At 38.3% G+C, this 23,073-nt stretch overlaps 1 protein-coding gene across 3 annotated transcripts in view; it reads right to left on the bottom strand.

Moving 5' to 3' along the window:
• TAB2 (TGF-beta activated kinase 1 (MAP3K7) binding protein 2) overlaps window positions 1–23,073 on the bottom strand; it is a 70,922-nt gene that overhangs the window by 18,788 nt on the left and 29,061 nt on the right. For all 3 annotated transcript variants that reach the window (XM_075146193.1, XM_075146192.1, XM_075146191.1), the window contains exon 2: window positions 1,729–1,918. In XM_075146193.1, the coding sequence (XP_075002294.1) occupies window positions 1,729–1,830 (102 nt within the window). In that variant the 5' untranslated portion in view covers window positions 1,831–1,918. The remainder of the gene's footprint in view (window positions 1–1,728; window positions 1,919–23,073) is intronic.

Consider the following 23,073-nt stretch of genomic DNA (forward strand, 5'->3'; position numbering starts at 1 on the left):
GTACTTGTAGTGTAAGAATTATATTAGTCCTACAGAGAACTAATATAAAAATGGTGGTGTACAATCCTGAGAACAAATATAGGCAATTTATAGTCTGGTTCAGTTTCCTCTTCGGCTAAATAATTAGAGAGAAAGGGTTGGGGAAAACTTGAAACCTCACAAGCCCCGAGCAGAGTTTTGCCTCTTGCAAATCAAAAACAAGTCTCTCTTGCACGAACCGCACTTTTCACAGCTTCTTACTCTAGTATGAATGGAGAGTCATGATAAAAGTCTTGAAAATATGAACATTAAATTGGCACAGTCACACTTCTACTCCCAACAGTATAAACACTGTGTTTGGATGCATGTGTGTGTGACTACATATACATATGTAAGTATACACATATATGTATTTTATAAATAAAAATACATATAAAAAGTAAGACAAACAATTACAATATAAGAATGTTGAATCATAACCACAGATGTCCTAGCCATAGTCCAGAGACAGCTAACTTCTGGGAACTCATGACCCATCTTTTTTCCAATCAAGTTGTGTACACTGATGATCAGTATGAATATTCAGACAATCCTCTTATTATCCAGAATACTCAAAGGTTGAATACCTTAGATAATGAAAAAAATCCAATCAGTATGGATGCTTTGGGATCACCGGAAAATGCAAAGCAAACGTGTTTAAGCAACATAGTTAACTAAGTCTATCAGCATGTTAACTCTAGGTATTCAGGTGTCCCTATCTCGGGCTTTGGATGGGCACATTAATTTATCTGCTGAAGTAACTAATGTGATATTATAGAGCAGAAGTTGATACAAAATACGGGCATATAAGTATTCTGATAGCGGCAGTATAGAAAACAGCTGGAGGTAGAAGATGATACAGCAGTCTGTAGCCTTAGCACTAACTGCACTATCAGACAAAAATGCTTTGTTATTTCCAAGCCCAATAGAAATCTATAGATTAGCAGCATGAACTCCAAAGTTGCAACAAAACAAACGAAGCCCATCTGGCAGCCAAAGCCCTGGGAAACACTGGGCAGAAGCACACCAGTGCATCACACCTGCTCAGATCTAACACAGTGGATGCTAGGCTACAACCACCTCATCCTGCCTGATTCAGGCTGACTCAGAAGACGTGGGTGTACCCGCATTACACTCCTAGGCTCCCTGCTGCAGAAGGTATGTAAGGCCACCAGCACTGGCTCTGCAGGCCAAGGGAGCTGGGAGTGGAAAGCAGTAGGGCCAACCTGCATGCAGGCAAGGGCCCACTAATTACCTTGAAGCCTGATGGAGACTTCCATCAGCAAAGTTGCTTCTGGACCTGCCCTGACCCTCAAAAAAAAAAAAAAAGCTGCTGCAAAAATTGGATTGCCTTAAATTGTCCATGCTGGACTCAAGTTGGCTTTGCATCCCTCCTTTTGCCACAGTTAGTTTTGGCTCTTGAGATGGCCAAAAGGCACGAGCATACTGATTGGCAAGACGGTAGTCTCCATGCACACACTGATTTACAGGCTGGTTTATCTTGGGCTACCCGATTAGACATGGAAAAAGAGAGGCCAATTTAACACTCAGCTTGCTGGGCAACATAAAGAAATTGGCTGTGTATATTTGTCTCACTCCGAAAGGAAAACAGAAGAGAAAAATCTGCTCTGCTTTCAAAGGAGACACCCATACATAACACTTAAAATAAGCAACACTGCTTACTCGTACAGTCATTAACAGAACACTGACCTGTAACATGCATCTGGATACAACACCTTCAGGTACCTCAGGAAACTTCTGTCGCAGGTCATGTAAAACCTGAATATCAATTTGCTGGCTTCCTTGGGCCATTCGTATATTGCCTGGTCAGGATTGTTTTTCAACAGGCAGTTTTAGGCCTTAGTAAAAGGAGTACTCATCTCTTCTGTCCCAGCATTTTCTGGAAGAGGAAGGAAAGCCTTAAGACACTAAAAGCAGACACTTCTGATGTAACAAAAACCAATGAGAAACAACCCCAAAAACCACACACACAAAACCCCTTACCAATTATGAAATATAAGTCTGTATTTTATGTCAATGTTTTCCCATGCGACATCTCTGGCTAACTGACTTTCCTTCACACACTCACAACCTTGAAAATTTCCCATTTATAGACACATCTCCTGATCAGTTTCCTTCTATCTTGGTTTTTATATTGACATTATAAAATATATTAAGAATAAAAAAAATACTTGATTTATCAAGGTATGAAAATTCATGGTTTTAAGAACAGCATTTTCACTTATTTAAAACACAAGTAAACACAAAGAAGTCCACATCAAAAATAGGAAGATAGCGTTCATTCAGCTTTTGAGTATACCTACACTGTTACCTTTACCATCACTGTTATTGTTTACTATCAGGATATTGTGGCTAGAACTTCAGTGTTTCCAAGTTTCAGGATTTACTAGCAATAGTCTACTTGTTTTTCACCCAACATACTTAACATACCCCAGAAATATTCTGAGATTATGACTAGAAGGAAATAACCCTATAACAATTCACATTTCTTCAACTTTCTGTTTCTCCTTTGATATCCACTGGCTTTTACCAAGAAGAATTTCTACCAACCAGGTTTGGAAGAATGCACGTACGTGTTAAGCAATGGAATGGTATCTTCTTCATATAAACTAATATTACAAATCAATGTGACCCTATGGTTTATAAAAAACCCAAAGTAGTCAACTCCAGCATTCATTTACCTCTTAAGTTAGCAGATCTTATTCAAACATCTCTATCAATTTATTCACTTTCTCCTCCCCTTCTCTACCTGCTTTTCTTTTCATTTTTCTTTGCCTCATATTCAACATGCACTATTACTCGATGTGCTGACTCACGCAACCTGCAGCAGAGAACTGCCTCCAGTACCACGAGGCACCTGTATGTGCTGCTCCCTGAATCCTTGTCAGCCTGAGTTCTTTCCCAACAATCCCACTGACACACTCACTTTGTAAATGAGCCCACATGCTTGTGTTTCTGTACTTACATGCACTAAAAGGGGACTAGTGGCAAGTTAATTGGGGAGCATTATCATGATTTTCTAGTGCATTAACACCACTTGTGATTCAAATGTAATGTAGTGCAAGACTACAACTTCTCTTGCGACTCAAAAGATGGAGAAAAACCTGCAAAGAATTGATAGGAAAGCACAAAGCACAAAATTTTCAGCAGGGATGTCAAGACAGGTGTAATACTATTCCAGGACCACTGAACCACTATATTATATACTAGTCTTGAACCACTCTATTATAAGACTTTTTTCAACTCCTATATCTTCTCTGGTCTGAACTCATACAATTACCAGTCAACTGGTAATTGGCCTGAACCAGAACACCTCCAATAATAGCCGAACATGATCTGAAAGGCAACACATTAACCACTTCAACTTTCTGCCAACAATTTAAGAATAGCTCCGAAGAAAGAAAGAAAAAAACCCAAAACAACCCAAAATACATGTTACTCTGGAGACTCCATCTATACACACTACACATGGGAAAAAACAACTTGTTAGCTAATAAAATAGTGAAGACTGAAAGTCCTAAGAAAATTCCAGTAAACATCTGCTCATTATTTTAGTCCCATAAATCCCCTCTTCTCTGATATAATCACAATACATAATTAAAAATACAACCAAGAACAGAAATTTTTGTTAGAATACTCAGAGATGTTTTGATAAAACACAGATCACAATCCTACCCAGTTTTTAGTAAAATAACAACACAATATTCCACTATTGAAAACCGTACCGCAACTTCAAAAAACCTTATGTATGACAAGTACCAGCCAAGACTGCTAGAACTGGAAACTCAGGTTATGGTATTCCTTCCCAGAATACACATTCTGTTTATCTGACTATGCAAGTTCAGTTTTCCTTCTCTTCATGCACTTTATTAATGGAGCCAGAGAAGCCTAAGCTCTTCAGGAGCTAGGAAGTCTGGTTCCCTTCAGACCTGTATGATTAAAAAAAACCCCAACTATCTGCAAAGATGTGACCAGCATGAAGATACGTGAAAACAGCAGGCAAGACAGGATTTTGTGAGAGTCCTACACAAGTAAATAAAAAGTAGTGAGCACACATTTAACACTAACAGTCACAGTATGATTACAGTTTAATTAGATACACACCTGCACTAATCCTGCACAAGTTTACTCGGCATATACCAAGAGTGCTACCTCAAAGGGGTAGAGAAATATTGAAGACACCTGCTACATAAGGGGCCCTGCGGCTGCTGCTATCAGTACCCAAGATCACTAATTTAAAGGTAGCATGGATACGCCTAAACAAGCTGTGGTCGTACTTTAGACTGAAGTTTAGACACACCTAAGAGGCCTCAGAAACTGCAACGCTGGACAAGCAGTGGATCAAAACTTTTTTTTTTTTAACAACTCAAGCTATACATCTGAAAAACAACCATTTCAAAAGCCAACTGAAGCAGCAACTCTTGGCTTACACAATTGAGAAGAATCATCCTGGCCAGAAAGAAACACAAGTAAATACCTCGTCTGAAACAAAAAGTGGTCATTTATTTTCTACCAGAAAAAGTGTCAGGCATTTATGCTGCTGTAGAAAAAAGCTACATTAAACATAACATTAATATGTTTAAAATAAGGGATAAGAATTGCAAAAGTTAAAATGAAGTCATGAAACAGTTTTTAAACACAAATTCAAGTCCTAGAGAGTTCCCTTCCCCTCCCATGCATTGGCTAGCACAACGTTCAGTATGTACTTATACTGTTAAAAAAATGCTCAGGTTTAAAGCAAGCAATTCATAAAGGTTTGGGAAAAGAATACTGTAGAAGTCCTGAAGTCTTGGAGCAAATGGCTGTTCGCTGCGGCAGACCTGAAGGAAGAGCTGATGATCCAGGCAGGGTGTGCAAGCTTCAGCCGGACCGGAGAGCAGGCCCTTGAGCACGTGGCTGCACACACTCCCCTTTAGCAGCTATCTGCCCTCGGCTTGGATTAACAGTGACTGGAGATCCCGCTCCCAATTGTTTAAAATACATGCCCTCAGACAGAAGACGTCAGCTGCCTTGACACTGCTCTGAAATCTTACGTTCTTGAACTCTGAAAAAGTCAACTCTGTGGCAGTGGTCGCGCAATTTTAAAAAAATTAATGACTCCATGCCTCACTAAAAACACACCCCTGTTATTTCTTCAATGGTTTAGAATGCTAGACAAATCTGAGCAGTGACAAAACACTATTGATCTTACACTTTCTTTTAAGCGACTATTAAGAAAAACACTGTTCAGCAGAGAAAAAAACCCCAACAAATTAAACAATTAAATAATTGTTTATCAATGATAACTGTATTGTAATTAATTCTCTAATTAAAATTCAAAGCGAGCAAGATCACAGCAAGTCCAGAAAAATACAGGATTCTACTAACAAGAAGGAAACTGGTTTACCTTAGTTCAGTATCAAATGCCATTTTTCCACCCCTCTTATACTGAGTAGCCCATTAAACTTACGGCTAAATAAACAGTTAACTCCCCCTCAGTCCTCCTAAGACCTCTTAATTTTTTCCAATTTCTCTAACCTACATTAGTAACCCATATCACAATACACTCTGTCATTATCAGAACAGTAAATTCTATACTCTCCATCTCAAATTCCCTGGCTTAGCACCAAGAAGACGCATGCAGTTAGTGCAGGAAGAGCTAGAATTAACATCTACTCTACCATTTTACTAAAGTTACTATGAAACTTTGTAGATGTGCATCAAATGTGTCAACATGGTGGAACATGATTATATTTACTGTAGTATGGGAAAAAATAAATGCAAGAGGCTCTGCTCCCACTATCTTCATTCACAGAGAAATATACTTAAAAGTCCTGCAGGCAGTAAATCCACCACATTCAGAAAAAAAAAAGCTTTTTTTTCCTTCAATTACAATAGGTAACTAATATGGCTTCACTGACAATACAGTATATTAAAAATGCACTTGTATCATATGAATATTAAGGTCTCACTCCAATCATCACTTAAAAAAGAAAAACCTACTGTAGAGCTCAAAGATATTTAAAGATTATTAATAAACTAAAATTAACCTTAAGGAATCCTGAAGTGGCAGGCCAGGAGGCCTCATGAGGCCTCTCTAGTACAGACAGATAAAAAGTTATAAAAAGTTTTTTTCCCAATTCTTGGTGTTGCAAAGAAACTATAGAAAGGACTCAGCATCCATCTTGCTAGAGGAAAGCTTAAAATAACTTTGTTGCTTTGACAGATGCATGCCTAAAGAACAGAAACATAGTGCTGTTGTCAGCCACAGAACTCAGAATCTGGCAGCAGGACATCCAGAATATTGTTAGAAAGTGATAGATACCAGTACAAAATAAAAGGCACAAATGCAAGAGCGAACAGCCAAGACTGCCAGTAAATAGACTGTAGAAGAAAAGGGTACCAACCGGAGGTAAGGGAAACTGCTGGCAGCAACATTTTGGCTTCATTCAGAGAGACTCAGGCATAAAATAAGGGCAAAACAGCATTACAGGAGTAAACTGAAAAATTTATTCAAGAAATTAATTAACAGCAGAAACAAAATCCAGCAATGGTGACTCAGAGAAAGAACTCTTCCTGAAACCATTAAAAGCAGAGTTTACTTACAAAAGAAAGCTTTATATTGTACTGCACTCCAGCATTTAAAAGTTATTTTTGTAGTAATGTCCATTTACTAATCCTTTTACATACTGCTTTTAGCTATTTCAAAAACCCTTCAATGTGACTTTATACTGCTGAAGAGAGACATGCAGGACAAAGATCCTAGTACTCACTTATGTCAGAAATACTAAATAACTGGAAGAATTAATTAGCTGTGTCCTTTTAAAGACTACTGGCAAGATCCCCAGATAACTTAAAAGGCCTGGCAATTGTAACATGATGGAGCTCCTGTTGAAGGTTTATTCTGTGCAAACTATTGATACAAAAGTAAACAATGCGTCATCTCCCAAAGGCTACTCAGAACCATGAGTACAAGACACTAAATAACTGCTTATCTTGTTATTAAAAAACTCAAATATGACTTAATGTGAAATATGATTCAGATGCCAAATACTAGGCTGTTATAATGCTAGACCAATAGCTAGTTAAGAAATAAATTTTTAAATCTCCTTTCTTCTGACAGAGCACACGTTCAACATCAACAGATCAGAGACAATTCTTCAATACACACCTTAAGCTTAATATCACATTGACTTTTCACAAAACACGTACAATGCAAATATTCTTCAGAGTAAATTCTGCCAAAACTGATTTTATGAAATAATTATACCTAACAAATCTAAACAAAGAAGCTCACAGTCTAGAATGTTATCTGCACTTCTTGTTCATTACTATTCTTTTCTTACTGCAACTTCACATACAGTCCATGCCATAAGAAGTATCAAAGGTAATTGTGCAAATATTAGCATAACTGCTGTATTGAACAATTCCAGTTGAACTTATGATGCACTCATGACTGAAGTCTCATTTATGGTCAGCTACCACTCTGGAAACAGCCTTTATGAGTTCAAGAGAACAGCTTTTGGAAGTATGCAGAACATTGCAACAGTAAACAGCATGCCCTTCACCATCCCCAAAATCAAATGAATGAAACTTTTATATCTGCCTTTATACTTCAGCTACATCTAATAAGTAAATTGCTCATACTTTTCTGTAGTTTTAATCTGATCACATCTGATCTGTGTTTTACTCACATGGCTAAAAATGCTATAGAAGTAATCCATCTAAAAGCCATTTCAGAAACCTGGCTGTAAATATTTATTAAAAGGGTACTGTTAATGCAGAAACAAGAGGACATTTCCTTGTAGCATTAATAGTGTGGATTATAGTTGTGCATAAAAAGGCTGCTGTAATGACAGCAAATTAGATGCAACAAGTTGCAATGCAAGACTGGTAGAGGTTGCTAAAGTACCTGTTGAGATAGCAGCCAAGGGATTTCTGGCATTTCTTTTGATGGATCCATGAGGTGCAGAAAGACAGCAGAAACAGATAAGCAATTATAAAGATGACTGAAAAAAAAAAACCCAACCAAAAAACCAAAAACACAACCACCCAACCCCAACCCCTCTACACTTATCTCAGGTTCCTTCCGCAGGACTAAGTAGTTCCCCAATTCTGCCAAATTATTCACCTATCCACTGGATAGCTCAAAAAAGGAAAACTGCCTTCTCCACTGCCCGCTCCATGCTTTCTTGAGCAGTACCTTCCCCCATATATTTAGCTACTTTTTTCATGTTATCTTATCCAAACACCTATCCAAGCACCAGGTCAACAAATGTTAAAAAACTTCTATGGACCCTGCTTTTCAGTCAGACCTCAATTCTGACATATCACTCCAAGTTGCTAATTCAACTGCAGGCCAACTTTAGGCCACTTTCCATTTAGGATTTCCTTACACTGAACAGCTCCAATTATAAAGTATGGCTGATATAGATATTGATAGCATTTCTTTCAGCTTTCTTGCAAGAATATTACAATGTCTCTGGTCTATACTTAAGACTGGTAATCACATTATAAGCTTATGAATCTCTATCCATTAAACACCCCTCCTAAGCAGGATCTCATTCCTCTGGCAGTAACAAGCATTGCAAGTTTATTGCCCGTTTATAGTTGTTATGTGTCAACACTCTCCCTTAGAATTAGGTTAGGGGTATATTTTTGCATCCCTATTGCTTGGAAAAATTAATTAAAACAAACAAACAAAAAAATCAGACTATAAGTGCCATATTCTCCTTTTGCAACCTGCCTCTCAAACCTCTTACGTACTCATTTCCACACCTATTAGTCCTTCCTTTCCTTCCTCACCTATACCTGCAAGTCCTTGTTAAATGTGAGACTAGAAACCCCCACTACATGTGCCTAGCAAATGGGGTAGGGTGGGTGGGGGGGGAGGGGGGCGGAATCAAGAAGTGCAGATAACATTCTAGACTGTCAGCTTCTTTGTTTAGATTTTGTTAGGTATAATTATTTCATAATAATTCGAGAGATATCACTGCATGTAAGGCCAACTTTCCTTAAAGAAATAGGTTCCTAGCTCCAGGGAGGACTGCACAGTTTTAACTATAAAACTGACAACTTGCAGGCAGGAAAAAAGAAAAACCCAAGAATAATAAAACCAAAATTGCATGATTCTCTGAGAAGCTACAATACAAAATACATTTAGAAATTGAACAGCAAGAAATAATGAAATAGTATTCCCCCCCCGGCATCTAACCCTAATACACTTTTTTGAATGTTTACATGGAGTCAATTATCACGCGGCCTGAACACACTTTTTTCTTAAAATTAAAATTTAGAGTAATTTTGTAAGAAAGAAAATATAGAACCAAGAACATTCTACCATAGAGTCACATATTCCCTCTGCAGAAGAGATTAAGTGAAATGATAGAATATAAAAGCATACACTAATATCACTAATGCTTTAAATACGTATTTTTAAAGAAAGTGTGTGAGAACTAGATGATGGAAACAGGATTATTAAATATTCCTAGCAAAATTTAATTTTTCTAATACATTACTCAGTTTTTCCATGGCTATTTTGAACCATTTCAACAGTCCTTCAACAGTATCTCTACTTAAAACAGAATAATCTTCTTATCAAAACTACAAGTTATTCTCCACTCTACGATCCATCTCATAAATAAAAAAAAAAAAATTCAGCTCATCACAATTAGTTTCTGGTCTCATCTTCAACATACTAAACAGTGATACTTCTATTTAACTATTTGCCAGATCTCTACTCTGCACTGTTCTGAATCCAAACAAGAATGAGAGAGAATATAAACCTGATTTCATCACATGACCATAAAATGGAAAAAATCAGAATTACAAATAAGCATGACTAAGAGTTCTCCCCTAAAGACACTACTGGACCGGATTAGACCAAAAGACTTCTATCAAATAATTAGTGATGAGCAAGATCAGACGAATATGGTAAACTCTGCAACAGTTCAATGAAATAATCTATTCCTATGGAAAATCTATTTTAAGTGACCATACCTGGAAGCAATTCATACCTTGAAGGACCAGTTGGCATTTTTTTCTTCCTCCAAATTCATTAGAAATATTCATTCCCAGAATAATAAACTTTCATTTAAAAAGACATTATGAAATGTGTTAACTCCTGGCCCAAGTAACAATGTATTGTAATGGGTCCCGCAGCAAAAGTGTGCACATATAAAACATTTAAAGAGGTTTAATCTGTCAGGTATTTCCTTGGAAACTATGATCACTTATATAATTTCTTTTTCAAGGAAAAGTTGGGGTTGTACTTTTTTCATGTTGCACAAATAAACAAAACTAGGTTTTTTTTTGTTTGTGGGGGTTTTGTTTGTTTTGGGGTTTTTTTTGTTTGTTTTAGGTTTTGGTTTGTTTGGTTTTTTTTTTCCTTTTTTTTTTACTGTGAATTATTTTAATTCTTGCTAGGTCAGCCACACTAACGTGCACATTAAGGGATTCTATTAATGGATTTTATGTAAGTTGGGCTTGTTTGGTTTTTTTTTCTCCCTTAGAGAATCAATTAAAAAACAAGGCCACCTCCCTTTACTATGGACCATTCCATGGATTCTACCAAAGTATAGCTGACTTTTTCACAGCTCAACAATATGTTAGCAAACCTCATACACAAGCACCTTAAAAATGAGGTTTCTCAGATCACTATAAATAATCCCTCAGGAGTATTGTTTCATTAGAGAAAAATTCATCACAACAGTTATCAAGCTCGCCTCAAGCTATTTTTATAGCTGACAGTTTGAAATTTGACCTGTATTTTCTGCACAGCATGTTAACAACAGAAATCTGGATCTGAAAGCTTTGAAATTTGTAAAAAGAGTTTCAATTCGTTTTTATGGGAGATGAAGTAGAGGTGAGCAAAGAAAAGCATCTCTAAGATGGCTGAAAAGGCATTTTGAATTCTTTCTACGCTTATTCTCAAGGGCACACCCAACCGTTTAAAAGCAATACTTCTCATGTGCTCTCCTATCCACACAGTTCTTCCAAAACCACCAAAAGCTTTGCATTGCAAGTTAGCCTTCTGGTTAAGAATAGAACATACCAGTGTCCCCCGCGAGAATCAAATTAATCTCACCAAGTCGAAATGAAAAAGTCACAAGGAGAAAATCTAAGCATGCTGTTTTTCTTCATTTTTATTCCCTGATAAGTACAGTGAAAGTGCAATTGCTATCAAATAACCAATGATTTGTAGGTATCCACATGAATCTGAAAATAGGGGCTCTACCCATTAAGTTACACTACCCATTAAGTTATAACGAAGATAAAAATCGAGATGACTGAATGCCACGTGTATCTTAAATACAGTACTTGATGAATCTCAGAAGCTTTTAAATCTCAGAATCTTACAAATTTATCTTGATGAAGTGTTTTCTCCACCTCAGAAGCAACCATACGTTTTGCATGTGTCTTGCAGCACTTGTTTCATGGCAACTGTAGGATGTCATATGGAAATGAAGTAGACAAAGTAAAAATTGCATTACATAACCCACTTAAGGTATTTTTGTTAATTATATTAACGAACTCCATAGTAACTCTAAATTCTGCCTGTATTAAGATTCCAGTCTTAGCATCCTTCATGTCAATTTTACTCAGGTAATCAATTCTCTCCACCTTTAAGCAGATTTATTCCCTTTTTTCCTATGCATGTACATATTTGCTTCCATTTGTCAGCCTCTCAATGAATGAAAAAACCCATTATTAATTCAGGGGAAGTTCAAATAGCAAGTATTAACCTTCACATCCCCAACTGTGATTGTATCAGGTTTCTTCTACAGATTAACAATGTGAGAAAGCTGCGAAGTATATTCCACAGTTTTTTTTCCTTCTGCACCCTCAAGTTTCTACTATGGCTGCAAAATAAAGCTTTCAAAGATAATGCCCTCCTTGGAGTCTACTGCCAAATGTAGGTATTGCTATTTTGAAGAGTATGCATTATTTCTAGTGCAACGGTTCTGAGATTTGGAGGAAGAGAAAAAAACTTAGACAAAAAAAATACCAATCAGAGAAAGAGGCAGGAAAACACACACGTATATGACCAGCTGTTATTAAAAAAGTTTGAAAACAGTGACATAATCTACACAGAAGCAATATTTGCTTAATTAAGCTTGTTATTTTTCTCTTTTCAACTCACTTGACTAGATTTCCTTTAAAATCTGTTTTTGATTGATGACTGACAAATAGAAAAGAATTCAAAGCCTTCCTAAAATGAAGTGATGATTTTAAACAACCAGTTTAAATCTAACTAGATGCTATAATCTCTTACAGATTCTCTGATCACAATGCGCACTAATATAAGAACATAAGAACTATCCCACTGAGTCAGACGAATGGACATTTTAGCTCAGTATTGTCTGCAACAAGGGCAACAAAAAGTGGTATTCAGGAAGAACATGTAAGCCTGAGCCTTTTTGTAGTACATTCCTCTCGTTCTCTTAGTATATACAACTGTGTGATTAAGGAAATTAGACAACAGATCCCTGTCTATTCTCTTTACAGACCTGTTGAGGACGTGTTCATCGAATTCCTTTTCTTAACCTGCTGAAATCATCTGCCTCCACAATACCCTGTGGCAAAGGATTCCAAAAGTTTACTACTCTGTGCATTTAAAAATAATAATAATAATTAAAAACATCAACCAAAATCAACCAAAAATCTTCCTCAGACTCTTTCTAACCAGTTGTCCTATAAGCTTCGAGTGCTACATAGTTTTAAGGTTGCAGGATTTGGTGAGTAACGGATCTGCATTCACCACCTTCATGAATTTGTAAGCTTCACTCATAAATCCTCCTATAACCTTCGCCTCTCCAATCTTATAAGTCTGTCTTAAGTCCCTCCTTGAAAGGTAAGAGCTGTCATCTTGATTTAAGAAGGGGGGGGGGGGGGGGGAGGGAGGAAATCTTCTCACTACCTTCTGGAATACCAACATCAACATATACTCCCTGAAAGATGGGGACTGTAGCACCCCGTAGTCAAGAGAAGGGCTCACCAGGGCTTTACATCGGAACAAAAAGACTATTTTTCATGTCCTCAGTGTCTTTCTGATGATTCCCAACACCTCTGCAGGCTGTTCTGGCTGCTGCTGAACATTGAGCCAATAGTTTCAGGTAACTGCCATGAATCCAGGATCTCTCTTCTGAATTGTAATGAGAGTTCTGAATATAGTACCTGTAAGCATCATCAGGCCTGTTACACACCACAAGATTGCATACTGGAACTTTAATCATCTATTCCTATCCGTCGCTCCCATCTATGCTTTTCCTTCTCTATATTTAGTTCTCTAAACATCATTAGCTGTGAAAGTCTAAAACGGTTTCCAATGTTTTCTACCTCCTAGCTTGTGGAGTAGGAGATAGCTTGGTAAAAACTGCAAAAGAAAGAAGAGTCAGAGTAATAGTCAAGTCCTTAGCACCTCAAAGTCAAAAAAGCGTTAAGCTTGTGAAACAAAGCCTGTTGTGCATGCTGATTATGACCACAGTAACAATTACCATAACAAGCACCTGAAAGTGTTAGTTTGTTTATTTCTGTCCCTCTGCTTTCATGAATTTTAATCACTACTCTACACACAGAACAATTCTAAAAAGAGCTGGCTCCAGAGCAGTTTGTAAAGTTCCAGTTTTTATATCTGACTTCAGTCCAAATCAGATCAAAGTCTTCCTTGAAAAAGTTGTGCCCTAAAAAGCTGTAGATGTTCAGGGAACTTGCCAGTAACCTACTGCCAACAGCAGCAATAAAATGGACATGAATGACAAGTTCATTCAATGGCTTCAGGAACCTCTACAATAGTTGACTCTGGGCCAAAGGGGACTACCCTGTAGCCTAAGTACACAGAAACCCATCTCAAAACCTCTTGGCTCCAAACACCCTCTCAATAGTATGAAACCACAGTACAATTAGACCTGGAGCTGCAGAGCTTTCAGACTTCTGGCTCCACTGCTGAAAACCACAGTCCAGCACGGCTGGCTGCTACAGAGCTGTCAATGTGGGCTCTAGAGTCACTAGTCCCATGGTAGTTTCACTGAATCCAGGTAACATTCAGCTTACGCTTGCTAAGCCCATATTTCATTTAAAAATCTTCAGCTAAATGAAACAGACATCTGATGAAACAAGAATCACAATTTCTAGGAAGCCATAACCCTAGATATTTCGCAGTACTTTTTGATAGCGATTTCCTAGTTTAAAAACAAAACAAGACAGCACACAAACTAGGTATCAAACTTTTCAGAAGAGACTGATGCACATGATTACTATCTGAAGAGCCACCATGGGCCACCACCATATAGGAGGCAGCACACAGGAAGAGCATGACACTTTTTGCTCTTAAAAGACCACACGACCAGGAATATCTCAGGCTTCCCCTATGTAAAGCCCTCTTCAAAATGATACATACACAATTTATTTTTAGAAGACAGAAATATGACTTAGAGAAATAAATTTAGATAGAAGCAGTTTGAAATTGGATTTTAAAAAGCACAAAGAGAATCAAATCCACATTGAAATGCTTAGGTAAAGAACAATTGCTGGGTTTCATACTGAGGAGCCAACAGATTCTGTGAAACAATGTATTTATGCCTTAACATACAATCACTGTAGAGATCCCCTTTATTACAGCATTGCTACAAAGTTTCTCACAAATCAAAGTTATGCATAGCTTGCTGTTACTTTGCATATCTTAGCTCTCATTCTAAACAGAACAGCAAGAAGTGTCATCACTTCAATTCCAAACTAAAGAAAAGTACTGTTACTACATCCTTCTCAGTGGGAAGACTGTGTCAGAGAGGCACTTCAAACCCAACTGGTTTGAAACTGAAATAACTGTCAGATTTATCCATGAAAAAAGTTTTGGAAAAAATCTTCAACTTCATAACAGGAAGTACATTACTGTTTTTCCTATATTGCCAATTCAAAGACGGAAGAATGCAAAAGGCTGAAGAAGTGCTAAGTTACACGCATGATATATAATGCTCTTGCTCTCATTTATAGCAATCTGAAATTGTTGGATGTAGAATTATCCCATTATCACATTTCCACAACAGTGGAAAGTCTGAGAGTGAATTTTGCCCGTTTCATATGTTCCCGCTGACAGTATTACCATATTTCTTCAAAATTCATATGAGAACATAAACAAGGCAAGCCCTGTTGTGCCATGTTTTAGCTGCTTGCCCAGTAGTTCCATTTCTGATATGTATTTTGAGTTATCCAGCTCACAGCAGGAAGCCCTGGAAAGCCTCCGTACCCAGGCAAACATCTGAACTTCAGCAGTTCAATACAGAAGTCAGCAACAGCACTACAAATCTCAAAGCTTCCATTATGTAAGCCAATCTTACAATGCTTTTGCTTATGACTAGATTGGTATTAGAAAGACTTCTTTCTATGTTTCATACCAATACTAAGGCAAGTACCCCTAAAAAATGCTAAGAAGTTCCATTATCCTACAACTGTAAGCCAGAAATGAAGCTGATCAGAGATCAAGGGACATGACACCATTTTAGGGACAACATTCCAGAATCAAAGTATCTCAGTAATTGCTCCTACCTACAGACAAACAACTCTGAAAAAGGGGTAATGGTTTTAAACTAGAAGAGCATACATTTAGGTTGGACTTAAGAAAGAAATTCTTTATGATGAGAGTGGTGAGACACTGGAACAGGTTGCCCAGAGAAGTTGTGGATGCCTCTCATTGGAAGTGTACAGGTTGGATGAGACTTTGAGCAACCTGATCCTGTGAAAAGCGTCCCTGCCCACAGCAGGAAGCTTGGACTAGATGATCTTCAAAGGCTCCTTCAGACCTAAACCATTCTATGAATCAGTGTCAGCAACGTCCAAACCAAAGATAACTGCAATTCTTTTAACTGCATCAAAATCCAATGCATTAAGTAATGCCTTAAGAATTTTTTTCCCTACAATTAGATGATGTTGCTGAAGTCAGGCTGTATAGCAAGTTGTATGCATACAATTACATTAGAAAAACATATTCACAAAAATCCTAGCAGTAACAAGGTATGTCAATTGTTTTCTTATTCACATTATATGCTGTGTCCTTTTTTCTAATCCATGAGTTACATTTTTCCTTGGAGGAAAGAAATGGGTTGGTTATAATATTGGCCTAAAATGTTGTTATAGCACACCTAGTATATCAACAATGAGATTTTCTGAATCAAAAAAGCTCACCCCAAATATTTTTAAAAATTAAGATGAAGCTTTCTTGCTGCTTTGATTGAAAACGTTAATTTATGGAAAAAAAATCATAAACCATTTGCATCTCTCTCTTTCTTAGGCACACGTAATGTACAGGCTATTTCCTGGTTTTATGAGGAGTTTTTTCTAATTGTTTCCCTGATTTCATTAAGTCAGTCTCCATTTTTTGCTTTTTAACTTAAATTTCTATTTCCTTAGCTGTGCAACCCCAGTCTAGACAGTGACTCACTTTGGCACAAGCTGGCCACTGCAACATGGCCCAGCAAGACAGTGGTGTCCACTGTCAGGAAACAAAGATACAGGAATCAAAGATCTTAAAGTCCTACTCCAACAAAACCTGGTCTCATCTTTAAGAAACTGATCTAGCCAGCATGGGGCTGAGGGGAAGGGAAAGAGGGAGAAAAGCCAAGCCGCAATATATGAAAGGTATTTTCATTGACCTCCAAAATATAGGCTATGATTTATTCCCTTCTTCCACTGCCTTTTTTTTTTTTTTGTTAAATCTCAAATATTTATATGACTATAGAAAGAGATAAAGGCAAGCACATATTTCAAGTTCAGGACTAGTTGCACCTTTGACACTCTCTCCAGTTCTTTAAAATTAAAATCAAAACTTACATGTTCTTTTTTGGAAGATGTTCACCTTTGGCAAGTATGATCTTTTAATTTTTTTTTTGACCCCCTGTTCCCTTTATGTCTCTTGAATCTGATTAAACCAGGTAAGTAGGTAACTTTAGCCATAGTTTAGACAAGCAGATGAAACAAATTCAGAAGGTGTTAGTACAGCCCCATATGAGTTACCAATAAGAGTGGCAAGTGATTGTCTAAAGGCTGACAGTTGAATCCTTTTACTGAGGATGAAATATAAGGGTAACTATAAGGGTATAAGGGAATATAAAGGATATAAGGCTAACTCTTGCCATAAGCAGAAGCTGGAGAAACAAAAACGCTAGGTCTGGAAAACTGATTTGGGGGGAACCGCCACCTCTGCTCTAAGACTTACAAGAATCTTGTTTTCTTTGTAGCGTTCCAAGAATAGAATCAACCAGTAAGAGATCTCTCCATCCTTCATTTATTCTATTGCTCTAAGGGTTGTTACTATTGCAGCAAGGGCAACACTACTGCTAATGCTTTTGAATGCAGTTGTCATGGCACAGTGCCGAAATCTCAAGCCATACAATTAGGAGGGAAACTTATTTTACTAAGTTTCTAACTCAGCCAATGAGATGCAGTAACATTTCACAGGGCAAGCAAGGTCTCTAGCTTGAGGAATTCTCATTACCAAATTTTAAAAGCGAGCTTCTGACAATAGGTATATTAGAATAACAACAATAATAAAAAAAAGTCTTTAGAATTCTCATTTCCTGCTACAATAAGGCTACTATGAACAATAAAATCGCTATGAAGAATATTCCTGCTGGGTCTTTGCCCTCACAGCCATGTTACATATTCTAGAAACGAAAAGTCAGACCAACGCAATAACTGAATAAAAGGCCTCAGAAAAGCATGAATGTACCGAAGGCAAATTAAATCTAGTTGTGATACTCTGTATTGCTTATAAATTTAAGGGTGGTTTAATCATATCATGACAGCCAAACTCCAGAAACCTACTTTAAATATATCTCGCTTTTAATTAATTAGTTTTCATTTGTATCTTAAATTGGTGTGTAGTGTTCAGCAGTTGATACATCTACTGCAGAGCAGACTATATTAATGGTGACTTAACTCAGTAAAGACTTCAAATATACATCCACATAAAATAATATTACTTTTGGAAAGCAAAAAGAAAAAAATCAAGCACTGGTAAGTTAAGAGTAAAAAAATTAGTAACATCACAATTAAGCCGTAGGATGGATTCGCATGCACATCATTCAAGTCCTGCCTAACATCATGCAATAACTCCACAGTAATGCCAGGAATAGAATTGCACACTCTAATTTTAACACACTGGAAGGCAACCAAAGAGAAAATTTCTCTCTTCTTATCATACTCCAGCTCATTCATCATCTTTCTTTTGTATTTCTCTAGGCAAAACACTACACTTCTGAACTATGATATCTTCCAAACAGTCTTCCCAACGCAGTCTCTTTGCTGATCTCATTTTAAAACATAGCAGTCATTCTAACTTGTGAAACAAGAATTTTTCCAGGTCGTAGGGTCAAAATGTGTGATTCACCACATGCTAAGCAGGCTCTTAGAGAAGAATACTAACATTTTGCAAAAAATTATAGCAAGGGCTTTCATATCCGTGGCAGTCATACAACCAGGAACTGTCAGCACTGGTATACAATGTGCACAACCCCCTTCCCCATTCAGCTTGCTGAAGCCACATTCATGTAGCATTTCACTGTGATTCACAGACTACTTTGAGAATGCCTGGTTTACATGCTCACAAGTCTATGGGGCCAGATGGGATCCACCCGAGGGTACTGAGGGAGCTGGCGGAGGAGCTTGCCAAGCCGCTCTCCATCATTTACCAGCAGTCCTGGTTAACTGGGGAGGTTCCGGATGACCAGAGGTTTGCTAATGTGACGCCCATCTACAAGAAGGGCCGGAAGGAGGATCCGGGGAACTACAGGCCGGTCAGCCTGACCTCGGTGCTGGGGAAGATTATGGAGTGGTTCGTTTTGAGGGCGCTCACGAGCCATGTGCAGGACAACCAGGGGATCAGGCCCAGCCAGCATGGGTTCATGGAAGGCAGGTCCTGCTTGACCAACCTGATCTCCTTCTACGAGCAGGTGACCCGCCTGTGGATGAGGGACAGGCTGTGGATGTGGTCTACCTGGACTTCAGTAAAGCCTTTGACACTGTCTCCCACAGCATTCTCCTAGAGAAGCTGGCGGCTCACGGCCTAGACAGGTGCACTCTTCGCTGGGTAAAAAACTGGCTGGACGGCCGAGCCCAGAGAGTTGTGGTGAACGGAGTTAAATCCAGTTGGCGGCCGGTCACGAGCGGTGTTCCCCAGGGCTCAGTACTGGGGCCAGTCCTGTTCAATATCTTTATCAACGATCTGGACGAGGGGATCGAGTGCTCCCTCAGTCAGTTTGCAGACGACACCAAGCTGGGCGGGAGCGTTGATCTGCTGGAGGGTAGGAAGGCTCTGCAGAGGGACCTGGACAGGCTGGATCGATGGGCTGAGGCCAACTGTATGAGGTTCAACAAGGCCAAGCGCCGGGTCCTGCACTTCGGCCACAACAACCCCATGCAACGCTACAGGCTTGGGGAAGAGTGGCTGGGAAGCTGCCCAGAGGAAAAGGACCTGGGGGTGCTGGCTGACAGCCGGCTGAACATGAGCCGGCAGTGTGCTCAGGTGGCCAAGAAGGCCAATGGCATCCTGGCCTGTATCAGAAATAGTGTGGCCAGCAGGAGTAGGGAGGTGATCGTGCCCCTGTACTCGGCACTGGTGAGGCCGCATCTGGAATACTGTGTTCAGTTTTGGGCCCCTCACTACAAGAAGGACATGGAGGTGCTGGAGCATGTCCAGAGAAGGGCAACGAAGCTGGTGAAGGGCCTGGAGCACAAGTCTTATGAGGAGCAGCTGAGGGAACTGGGACTGTTTAGTCTGGAGAAGAGGAGGCTGAGGGGAGACCTCATCATGCTCTACAACTCCCTGAAAGGAGGTTGTAGCGAGGTGGGTGTTGGTCTCTTCTCCCAAGTAACTGGCGATAGGACGAGAGGAAACGGCCTCAAGTTGCACCAAGGGAGGTTTAGGCTGGACATCAGCAGAAGTTTCTTTACTGAAAGAGTGGTCAGGCCTTGGAACAGGCAGCCCAGGGAAGTGGTGGAGTCACCATCCCTGGAAGTATTTAAAAGACGTGTAGATGAGGCACTTAGGGACATGGTGTAGTGGTCATGGTGGTGTTGGGTTGACGGTTGGACTCGATGATCTTAGAGGTCTTTTCCAACCTTAATGATTCTATGATTCTGAAACACCACTCAAAAGAAAAGTGCTGGAAGTGAAAAATTCCTGAGCAGTACTACTGGCTTTAGAGGGGTTATCTGCTTAGAGAAAAGCAAAAAGATACCAAGGACAGCTTGAGCAATAGTATTTTGAGCAAGTCTATAAGCTATTACAAGTTACAAATTGTATGATTTAAGAGCAAAATAAATTCATCACATATCAGTGTTCTTTCCTATACAGTATAAACAGTTACCTGTATGTAAAAAGGTACATTACACGCCACATACGAGTGTAGTTTGAAGCTCTGGTGGTAGAATTTGTGATCTCAATTACATGAAAACCATTGCTCAAAGTATTAAAATGGATCATCACCAACCCACAGCTGTGTGTTTGGACTGTTAGTGCACTGCACTAGAAGAGGAAGAAACAAGCTGTTTTACTTCCTCCTAGTTGTCATGTATAGTCATGACACCACACAACTTCCTCCTAGTAGTCACGTATAGTCTTCACCACACAAGTTTTTGCTTTTCAAGCCACTGAATTCACATCCACGATTTAAGCCTTCATTACCACAAACCAAATCCTTTCACTCACTTCAGTGAAGAAATAAATGAAGTTTAAGTTGCTTGACTTGTATTTGTAACTCAGTATCATTAATTAACCAATTAAGATTACACTGTGTAACTATCACTCCTGGTATATCAAAGTTTCCTTATGAAACACTAGTATCAAAATCATTCATATGTGTAATTTAAGTAGATTTATACCAGGCATGGTATGATGGCTAGGACAAGAGGCATTCAGGACATTCTGAGGTCTGGGTTCTCTCAAAGGTAAGATCCTGCTTTTCTCTCCATTAGTACCTGGGCTGGCACTTCCCCTTTCTCCCTTGAGCAATCACTTGTATGAAAAAATTAGATTACTTATTCAGAGTACATCTTAGTCTACTTAGTAATCCCATTTTTTTTTGCTAGCTTAATTTTAACCTAAATCAGTTTCCCAGCCTTGTTCATCACTCTGCCAATCAAATGCTTGTGCCAACTGGAGCAATAGAGGCTGGTAGAAGTGGTGCCAGCTAAAACCATTCTCAGAACTATGATCTGAAGATGAAAAACTATTTCACAGAATGCTAATGCTTGCCTTCTTCCCTGATGTTTTTCCCTAGAGGAAAAAAATATTATTTAGTGCCAAAGAAATAAGCTTTTGGAATGTTTTTTAAAAGTATGTCTAGCAAGACAGGTACTTTATTCTCATTTACAGTCCAAATGGAAGGAACACAAATTTAACACTTAAAGAGCTTTCAGCTAGTGTTTTCAACCTTACCTGCAGTATAAATTATGTGTGGAAGACTAGCTAATAGTTTTTAAAATATACCATTTACAGAGAAACTGGAAGTAGTTTTGGACTGTTAAAGAAAGCATCAAACAACAGAACACAAATAGAACTATTTCACCTATACCAGACTTGAGAAAGTATTTGAACAGTTGCTAAGCAGCAGCAGGCTACGGGCATCCCATGAGACTTTAATGTTTCACTGACCATACACTACAGAAAATTCTGCAAAGTCATTTATCAAAGTATTTTCTCAAAGTAACTATTTAGCCAGATTTCAACAAAAGTATAGTTTGAAAACTTACTGACCAAACACCACAACAACTAAAGCAAACACAGATGCTGTTAGTGTCACAAGTAACATGTAGAGCAAAAGAATAGAGAACCAAATAAAAGAGAAAGCTTTTAGATTTTGGCAGTGAGCTTTTCCCCTATGGACAGAACAGGCTGTCCCCACAAAACTAGGATTTACCAAACGTGGCTCAACGATCAAATTACACTTTCTCTGGCATTCACCAAGTAGTGAATGCATGTGTCACAAAAAGCCACAAGGAATTCAAGAAGTTTAAGAGCAACTCCAAGCATTCCCTTTACTTTCCACATACTCCTTTCAGAAAGCGTTCTCAGTTCCCTGCTCTTTATGCAAAAAGTGACTTATTTTATATATTCATATTTCAAGAACAAATAATTTCAATCAGATCAATTAAAATAATCTAAAAATAATCAAGTAATTTAAATCATCGGTCCAGGATGTTAAAGATACTGATCGTAATGTGTCAAAAGCAGGACTTTTCTTAAAATTCAGACTGCCAAACTAAGAGAATGATTTGTGGCAAAAATGTTATGCATGGAAAAAGAAAAAAAAAAAGTTGCTAAAAAGAATTGTGCTTATTCAGATTAAGGACTCCACAGGTAACATTCATCACGCTCTTCCTGAAGATTCATAACTTTCCTGTTCTTTGCTAATTAAATAACAACATTTATTTGAATGTACTAATGCAAAATAGTAATCTCAAGTTTTATCAAAATCAAACTATTTAAGGCCTTTCATTAATTCCCCTTCTCTCCCCAAAAGGAAACACTACTTCAAAATATTTTGCTAAAATCTACTGGCTTCAATACAAATCAAAGCTGGCTAGTCAGCCACCTAAGAGTTTTCTGATTTTCAACTTTCTAAAGCAATTTCAGAATTAACAATCTTTGCTTTTGGAGAAGGAGTAGAAAAAAAATCCTTGGAATACATATGCCCAAAATCTCTATGAACTTTTTCAAACCAAGTACAAAGGCCACTCATTGTTGCAGATGCAAGCAACAAAGCTCCAGCCCTAACATTATTAGATCTGTCAGCTGTCTCCTGCAGCACAAGTCCAGAGCACAAGATACCTTAGCCAGGAAAGGACAGAACCATCTTGAGTTGATTTTGTTTTGTTTTTTTTTTTTTTTTTTTAGCTTCAATTTCCAGACTGCTTATGAGGAATACTCAACAAGTCCTCTATCACTATTTTCACTCACTGTGAGGGTAAGATTGTTAAGTGAATCTTCCCCTATAAGAAGACTTGAGACCCCTACGAAATGCGAGATCTGTACTGCAAGTTAATTGTTTGGCAGTAATAGCC

This window comes from Calonectris borealis, chromosome 3 (genome assembly GCF_964195595.1).
Source record: "Calonectris borealis chromosome 3, bCalBor7.hap1.2, whole genome shotgun sequence".
In the NCBI taxonomy this organism is placed as follows: Eukaryota; Metazoa; Chordata; class Aves; order Procellariiformes; family Procellariidae; genus Calonectris; species Calonectris borealis.